The following is a 9,168-nucleotide window of genomic DNA, read 5'->3' on the forward strand; positions in this document are numbered from 1 at the left end:
TAAATTAATTGATTTTCAAGCTTGTATTTTCTTTTCGTCATTAACTAAGAAGAAAGTCAACACGTTGTCGTGAGAGAGTGCCGTGGGGAATGGGCCTGGCCTGGGGAATAGAAAATGAAGCAGCGACTCATGGGCTGGGCGCATCTCCTTAGCACGGGAGCTGGCAAAAGCCCCCTCCATACTATACCTGGCCAAATGGGCGGGCCCGGCATGGCCAGGCCCGGCCAGGCACGTCTAGTATACGGGCCGTGCCGGGCTGGCACGCGTGCTGGCCTCCCCGGCCCAGGCACGGCACAACAGCCTCACGGGCCGGCACGACGGCCCACCTGGCACGCTGGCCTCTCGGGTGACACGAGCGACCGAGCAAGGTGCTCGTATTCGCGCTCGCACGCGCTAGTTTTTTGTTTCTTTATTTCACGTGTACATTGTTGTACTGCTGCAAATGGACTGCAGGAGCACGCGCATGCAAAGGGTCGGCCCCACCCGAACGAGCCAGTGAGGCAGCCAGCGGCTAGCGCCTGCGCCCTGCGCGTGCGAGACGCCCCCAATTTTCAATTTTGGACGCTCCCCTCCTTCGTTCTGCGCGTCACGTGTTGCAGTGCGGTGCGGGGCGTGCACTGGCTAGGCGTGCCGTGCCGGGCTGGCACGCGTGCCCAGCCTCACGGCCCAGACACGGCCCCAGGCGGGCCACGTGCCGCCACGTGCCGGGCACGGCCCGTTTAGCCACGTGCCGGGCCGGGCACGCGGGCTATCAGGCCGCTGGCCCATTTGGCCAGCTATACTCCACACACACACACACACACACACACAGCCGCGGCCTCGAAGAGCGCTGGTTCCCCTCCTGCACCTGGCCTGGAGCTCGCCCCGTTTCTCCTCCCCACACCACACTAGCCTCTCCCCGGTTTTTCCCCAAATCCGACGGACTCGAGGCCAAGCGGAGGCGGAGATGGCGCTGCGGTGGGCGCTGCTCAGATCGGCGGAGATCTCTCCCGGTCGCAAGGTACAAACCCCACCTCCTCCCCCCTCCCCCATACCCACCCGGGGTTCGCGCTTGGATCTGCCTGTTGTCTGTAAATGCAAATGGAAATGTAAACGGAGAGAGTGGCCGATTTGAGGCGCCGAAACCGGAGAGAGTGCCTGTTGTCTGCCTGCTTCGAATCTGTTTGGGGGATTTGATTTCTAACTGTGAGGACGAGATCGCGGTAGATCGTTGGGTGGCCATAGGCAGCTCGTACGAGCCCCCCTGTCCGTTGTTTCAGCTGTAGAAATACAAGTGGTTAGTATATAAGTACGCCTGACGTTTGGCAGGACAAACACTGCTTATACATATATTTTCAATCGTGGAGGGAGACTATTGTTTTCTGTTAGTTCATGTTCTTGACAGGTGTAGTTTGATGTAGCCCAGATTGTTTTTTCTATTTTTCTTCCACAGCACTAGTAGATTCTATACTAGTTGCTCACGTCGCGGTTGTTGTGCCTTTTTGCATGGGTTCTGATGCGTGTGCCATCAAACCGCACTATGGGTGTTGTGTTCCTCTTATAGCTTTATTAATAATGTTCTTTGTGATGAAATGAGACACATCTCCTGTAGTTTTCATTGTTTCCTGATTGACTGGGGCATGTGGTCAATTGTTGCACTGGAACACGTAAGATAAAATATCTGCTACTCTCCTTACCTTTGCCAAAATGAAAAAAAATTCTTTGCTCTTTAGACTAGATTGTTTTCCTACTGGATATGAGATCAGAATTCCACAATAGTGGTGCTTTTCCCATTTCAACTTATAGGGAAACATGGACATGTTTTTATGAAGATCTCACATACAGGGATAAAATGGGTTTAGTAGAGATAATCTTGGGTTTAGGCTTTCAGTGTTAATTGAAAAGGTTACAGATGTTGGAAGTGTTACTTTTATTTCCTTTGTGACTACTTGGGTTTTGTAGCACGTGACCCACTGTTACAGATTTACAGTTACATCATCTGTTTCTCGGCATTAATTCGTTAGTAATCCTTTGGTAGGTAACCTGGAAGTCATATAGCCTATGCCATTGATGGGTTTCTTTCCTGTGATAAGAATGATATCCTATAAGTTGTTCTTAACCAAGCATTTGGGTTTACAGTGCTATCTTAGATGTCTGTGAATTAGTAGTATGCCTTTTTGATCTTTGCTAAGCTGCCATATACTGGATTCTTATTTATTTTGTTTTACAGTGCATAAGTTAGGAACTGACATGCAAATATGAAGTTCGATCATGCATTCTCCACTTCACTGTCCATAATCTATCCATATTTTGTTTATTTTTCTTCATGCAGTATACTCTATGCTGCTCACTAGTTGAGACTTATAATGATGGGAAGGGTATCCGATATCTGGATGCATTTATTTGTCACTTCCTGATGACCACTATAGCAATTTTTTATGTTTTACAGGAAAAGGTTTTTTGCCCAGCCCCATTTACTAAACTGAAACAACCACAATAATCAGTTAATTATTTCTGACAGAGTTAATTTGAGAACCAAAAACTGTGGCACCACCGGGCTCAGAGACTGTACATGTACTTCACTACAGAGTTAAGTCTGGAAAATAAAGAGTAATTAATCAAATTAATCAGCCCATTCCTCAAACTTGTGACCTCTGGTGTGCTTGCATTTGGGCAGACCATCTAGTTTCAACAGTTCAGGGTGTGAAGTATTTGATTCTGTACTTGAGGGTTGATTCAGTCTTGGTAAATGGTTGAGGGTTTGTAACATGCACATTTTCTTTCTCTTTCCTAGTGCTTTTATTAGAGATGCAATCTGAGTTAAATCCTGTAAACAGCTTGCGCACCAAAATTTGGTGAACTAGATGATACCCTGCATGTTGCTGTGGGATATTGTTGCAATATATTTTGATGGATTTGGTTGTATGAAACATGAATATTTGGATTAAGCAGATGAAGGCTAAAATTGAGGATACATATGATCAATGTTCAAAAAAGCGGTAAGCGTAAGCGGAGCAGAAGGCCACAACTTAGAGCAATGGCAGCTTAGCCGGGATTAAGCGTTTTTTTTAAATTGGCCAGAATTTGGCTGTTTTTGAATAGTATGCAAAGAAAATAGGAAACATAGCACATATAGATAACTGAGAGTCTGAAATAGATAAGGTTTAGTGGTTCACACAGCAAGCATCTCTCCATGTCCATCTTAAGCCTTTTGTCCCAAACAAGTTGGGGTAGGCTAGATATGAAACCGTTTCACGAGGACTTCCTAGGAGGTCACCCATCCTAGTACTACTCTCGCCCAAATGGGTTTCATACCCAAAGGACTTGCTAGTTTTTACGTTGGCTCGCCAAGCCTATCATAACCCTTAGATACGAAACCCTTTCACGAGGACTTCCCAGGAGGTCACCCATCCTAGTACTACTCTCCTCAAATGGGTTTCATACCCATGAGACTGGCTAGTTTTTACGTTGGCTCGCCAAGCCTATCACAACCCTCCTCCTTTACCCGGGCTTGGGACCGGCTATGCCTAGAAGACATAGGCAGAGTTTCACACAGCAAACATAAATGCATAAATAGCATATAAGATATAAGATAAATGGCAGCAGCTCAAGCAGCCAAGCAGCAGCTCAGGCAGCCAAGCAGCAGCTTAATCTTTGATCTTTTTCTTCTTGGATAATCTTTGCTCTCTCTTCTGCTGCCGTTGCTGCTGCACTAGCATCACCATCATTTCCTCCTCCTGACTCCATACTAACACTAGACCACTAAACTGCTGCCGCCTGCTGTTGGAATTAACCAAGGACCAATGAATGAAACTATGAAACAAACAACTGATGAACTGAACAAGAAAGCAAACTGCCGGTGTTCTGATCCAGTAGGGGTGGACGTCCAGGAGGACGAGCTGCCGGCGTTCAGATCCAGTAGGGGTGGACGTCCAGGAGGACGAGCTGCCGGCATTCAGATCCAGTAGGGGTGGACGTCCAGGAGGAGGAAGAGGAGCTGCTGTCGCTCCCTAACTGAGTATCCCTAGCCGAACAGTCCAGTTTTGGGCAGGCCTTTATAACCCCCCCCCCCCCCTCCTTCCCCCCCGCATGTAGCCCAGGCTTCGCTTTTTTATCGCTTAAGTGCGCGTAGCGCTCGCTTAACCAACACTTAGTGCTAAAGCAGCCGCTAAACCTTGCTTTTTTCCGCTCAATGCTAAAAGTTGCGCCTAGGGCAGAAGCGAACCGTTTCACTTAAGCGCTGCCTAATAACGCTTTCGTGAACAGATTCACTGTATTAACTATTAAGGTGGGCCTATTACTATGCATGTTTGCATGTTGAGGTGGCTCTTTTCCCATGCATGCTTGCGTGTTGAGATAAATAGGTTACCACGGCTCAACTATTTAGTTATATAGGATATCAGGCATTACAAAAGATTGAACAGATTAAACAATAAGTATCATATCACATCACAAAATTAGAAAGAGAAGCATGACGATATGACCATCAAACCAAGTCCGTAGGGTGTCAGTACTGTCCAACACATCCCACGTTGTCTGCTCCAAATCCCCCAGACCGAAGCACCACACTTGCCCACCCACAAAGTCGTGTCCATCCAACCATAAAACAAATAGGAGGCAGAGAAGGAGGAAAAAAAACCGTACGCCACATTGCCCACCGCTGCCTCCTGTGCCGCCGCCAGTACGGTTTGGGTCTGCAGCAGCTGGATGTAGACAACCCTGAGCGCCTCTTTCCCCATTCCAACTCCAGATATGTATGTGTGTCTGGGATTTGGGTGTTTCCTTGATCTGGGGTTGGGTTTGGGTGGTGGGAGTTATGGAGAGCTGCTGTCATGACCTTGTTCATTGCAAGTCTGGGGTGATGGGAAACTTAGGCTACTGCTTGGTTAGTGGTTGTGGGTTCGTCCTGGTAACATGTTGTGATTGTTGAGCTGATTTGTTTGAATAGGACAAAGTGGAATAATGCTGGTCAGGAATTTAGTTTTTCTATTGGATTTTAGGGTATTTATTGGCCATTTGGATTTGTTGTAATTTTCGGCACACAATTCCCATTTTTAGGCGTAATTATGTGTCCAGATAATTGGTAAGACAATTGCGATTTATATGAGTTAGATCACATCATATATAGTGCTTCTGTTATACTCCCTCCGTCCGGGTTTATTAGGCCAGTGAGCAGCATAGGCATGTCCATATTTAAAAGGCCATTGCCTCAATCAAGGTGTGGAAACGCTTCACTTTTTCCTGGACCTTCCACATTCGGTTCATTTCCCGCCGCAATTAACTCCCACCCGTTAGCAAAATAGATGGGATGGTGGGCTCAGTTCTCAATTAAAACGGACACACGATCAGCTGGTGCGTGCGCTGCTTATTCGGTTCGGATTGGCCATGAATTGGCCAAGATGGGGGTGCACGCGAGGAATAAGCGTGAGAAGGGTGCGGTAGCTACTAATGCGGATCAGTTAAGACATTAGATTATATGGTTTCTGGAGCGTCCGCTAATAACCAGTGGTAAACCCGGGGTTCCTTGGTCCTGCTGATTTGGCTTGCTGGCCCACTAAACCCTGACAGAGGGAGTACAATCACACTGCGCTGTGCTGTTGCTTCTGTACTTTGTCCAAGGCTAGTGTGCAACTTCGTCCACATCGAGTTAGCTTGCTTGCTGGCATCATTGCCTTATTAATCCTTCTTTCCTTTTAAATTACCATTGCCTTATTGGTCTTCCTTTACTCTAAAATTGGCTCATATAGTTCTAGTCAAATTAAGAATATTGGCATATCCCTCATTTTATTTTGTTTTGTTTTTCCTTCGTTCCAGGCTGCACTTGAGTACTTGCATTCTCTATCAAAGGCACAGCCTACTAGTTCTATCTCATGTGCCGGCCTGCATCCTGCTGGCAGATCATTCAGCACCCAGGCTGCTACTACATCAAGCACACCACAGCCTCCACCACCACCCCCACCTCCAGAGAAGACTCACTTTGGTGATCTTAAAGATGAAGATCGTATTTTCACCAACCTCTATGGTCTTCATGACCCTTTTCTGAAAGGTGCAATGAAGAGAGGTGATTGGTATAGAACCAAGGATTTAGTGATTAAAGGGGCAGATTGGATAGTGAATGAAATGAAGAAATCAGGTCTACGAGGGCGTGGAGGTGCAGGTTTTCCGTCTGGCCTCAAATGGTCTTTCATGCCCAAAGTGTCTGATGGACGTCCTTCTTATCTTGTTGTTAATGCTGATGAGAGTGAACCAGGAACTTGTAAAGACAGGGAAATCATGCGCCATGACCCCCACAAGCTTCTGGAAGGTTGCCTGATTGCTGGAGTTGGAATGAGGGCATCAGCTGCTTACATCTACATTCGAGGTGAATATGTGAATGAGCGTCTGAACCTTGAGAAAGCTCGGCAGGAAGCATATGCATCAGGACTTCTTGGTAAGAACGCTTGCGGGTCAGGCTATGATTTTGATGTACATATACATTTTGGTGCTGGTGCCTACATTTGTGGTGAAGAGACTGCCCTACTGGAGAGCCTTGAAGGCAAGCAGGGTAAACCAAGGCTGAAACCACCTTTCCCTGCCAATGCTGGGCTGTATGGCTGCCCCACAACTGTCACAAATGTTGAAACTGTTGCTGTGTCTCCAACAATTCTTAGGCGTGGCCCAGAATGGTTTGCGAGTTTTGGACGCAAGAATAACTCGGGAACAAAACTTTACTGCATCTCAGGTCATGTGAACAAACCTTGTACCGTTGAGGAGGAAATGAGTATACCTCTGAAGGAATTGATCGAGAAGCACTGCGGAGGTGTGAGAGGAGGATGGGACAACCTGCTTGCAGTTATCCCTGGCGGTTCATCTGTTCCTTTGTTGCCAAAGCACATATGTGATGACGTGTTGATGGACTATGATGCACTAAAGGCTGTACAGTCCGGATTAGGCACTGCAGCAGTTATGGTGATGGACAAATCCACAGATGTAGTTGATGCGATTGCTAGACTGTCATACTTCTATAAGCATGAGAGCTGTGGGCAGTGCACGCCTTGCCGTGAGGGTACAGGATGGCTCTGGATGATCATGGAGAGGCTCAAAGTGGGCAATGCAAAGCTAGAAGAGATCGATATGCTTCAGGAGGTGACGAAGCAGATTGAAGGCCACACAATCTGCGCCCTCGGGGATGCTGCAGCATGGCCCGTGCAGGGTCTTATCAGGCACTTCAGGCCTGAGCTGGAAAGGAGGATCCGCGATCGAGCTGATAGCGAGCTGCTGATGGCAGCTTCTGCATGAGCACCACTTCTGTTTTCCTGATTTTATTCACAGAAATAATGCAAACCGGTGAAGCTCTTCTGTACAAGCAGATGTAGCTTACCTTATTGGTTCGAACCTTTTATGTCCATGTTTATTTGATGCGCTGGTGAAGCCTTGTGTGCTTTGATGGAGAAGTAGAAACGAATTTGAAGGATTGTACCTTGTATGTTACATGAGCCTGTTTTTCTTCTTTAATAATGTTATAAAGAATGACTATCCTCATAATCTGAGTGAACTCTAAAATTATGTCGGCATCTGATGGCTAATGTTTGCTCTAGTTGATATTAATAATGGATTTGTGTTCCACTTCTATTCGGCTTCCTGAGCAGCAGCCAGACGAAGCTAAAATGAAGGCAGAACCTTAGTCTAGCCCCCATCTCCTTCAAAAGATATATTTTCTTTCTGAACCTTGTTGGCGATGAAGCACCCTGTACAACACGTGGACTCTGAGAAGTGGGTTTGGGCCACCACATTGTTATCAAGCCTCCTTTGTCCTTCGTGGCACGTAATTCCTTCATGATTTGGCTGTTGGCTTGATTCTCTTCCTGTTGAACACAGAGTGTTTTAACCGGACTAAGCACGCCGTCTTATAATCCTGCAGACTAATCTTGATCGACTTATGAAGTTGCTGCAATAAATAGTGAGAAAACTACAAGCCACGGTGGCTCCTATCCTCATGGACAGGGGATGATGAATGATGAGTAACATGTAAGTTGCGTTTTTTCCCCCATATCTAAAGATAAAAAACAAGAACAGAAAATAAGATTCACTTAGTGATAAAGTCAACAAGCGCACATGTCAGGCTGGGAATAGTTTGGATCAAAACTTAGTTTTTGGTTTGGTTTTTGATTTGGTCTCACTAGTTTGGTCTCTACTGGATTTAGATAGACAAACAATTTGGTTCGGTTTGAGTTGTGGCTAATAACGGATTGGATATGTTTAGGTTGGGTGCAGACTTATGGGTTGAAAACTGTTGCAAACTATGGTTTGAGACCGGATTGATGGGTTAGTCTCAAGCGAAGGTCCAAATGCCACCACCTTCCCAGCACGCTCAGTCGCTTCTTGTCAATCTATCCATCGTCCAACCCAAGCTTCGTCCACGTGCGTACTCGTGCCATGGACGCCTCTGACTTGGGAGAAGATGATCTTGACTTGGACCTGCTGCACCTCCATGACCACGCCGACGACAAGGGTGACATCCATGACCACGTCGACGCCGGCGTAGAACCTATGATGTTGGGAATAAGCCGTGACCGGCACGGTGGTGACCGGCGTGCGTGTGCGCCAGGAACGGTCCGTGCAGGCCATAGGAGCGTATGTGTGTTTGTCCGTGCGTGTGTGCGCCAGGAGCGATCCGTGCAGGGCATGGGCGTGTGTGTGTGCGTGCGTCGGGAGCGTGGCATGGGCGTCGGGCGCGCGAGCCGGCCACGTCGAGTGGATGCATGCGCGTCGGGCGGGCGAGCCGTGGAGCGCGAGACGTGCCGAGTGCGCGAGTGGGGTGCGTCGAGAGCGCGGCGTGGCGCATTAGTGCTATAAGTCCCCCTCCCTCGCGTGTATTGTACCAAGCGGACCGAGTTCGTGCTCGAGGAGAAAAACAAAAAAACTGTCGGTGCGACAAGGTGTTTGTCTGTGACCAAATTCTCGGTGTCCATTCTCCCACTGTATCTTGTTGTCTTCGGTGATCACCGGTGCGCCGGGAGTCCGTTTTAGCTAACATAGGAGACGATGGCGACCAACACACCCTGAGCAAACGATCATGACCTGAACGGCAACTGCCTTCTTCAAGTTTGTTTGTATCCAAGTTCCAACACCCGAGCAGCAAATACTCACTAGTCAGTTACACGGCTGTTGTGCTTTGTCCATGGTTTGAGTTTGTGGGTTTAATCCAAA

The 9,168-nt window shown here is 47.6% G+C and overlaps 1 protein-coding gene across 1 annotated transcript; it reads left to right on the forward strand.

The window, feature by feature from the left end:
• Positions 1-749: 749 nt before the first annotated feature.
• Positions 750-7,500, forward strand: LOC123188545 (NADH dehydrogenase [ubiquinone] flavoprotein 1, mitochondrial). Its single transcript, XM_044600712.1, has 2 exons — positions 750-1,000; positions 5,794-7,500. Exons 1-2 carry the CDS (start codon positions 947-949, stop codon positions 7,255-7,257), a joined length of 1,518 nt encoding a protein of 505 aa, XP_044456647.1. The 5' UTR covers positions 750-946; the 3' UTR covers positions 7,258-7,500.
• The last annotated feature ends 1,668 nt before the right edge of the window (positions 7,501-9,168 follow it).

This window comes from Triticum aestivum, chromosome 2A (assembly GCF_018294505.1).
Source record: "Triticum aestivum cultivar Chinese Spring chromosome 2A, IWGSC CS RefSeq v2.1, whole genome shotgun sequence".
NCBI lineage: Eukaryota > Viridiplantae > Streptophyta > Magnoliopsida > Poales > Poaceae > Triticum > Triticum aestivum.

What these genes read in the sequence shown, in the direction of transcription:
- LOC123188545 (XM_044600712.1), top strand. Translation starts at nt 947, where the DNA reads ATGGCGCTGCGGTGGGCGCTGCTCAGATCGGCGGAGATCTCTCCCGGT. An exon ending in AGATCTCTCCCGGTCGCAAG is followed by an intron (nt 1,001 to 5,793) that starts GTACAAACCCCA and finishes CCTTCGTTCCAG; the next exon opens with GCTGCACTTGAGTACTTGCA.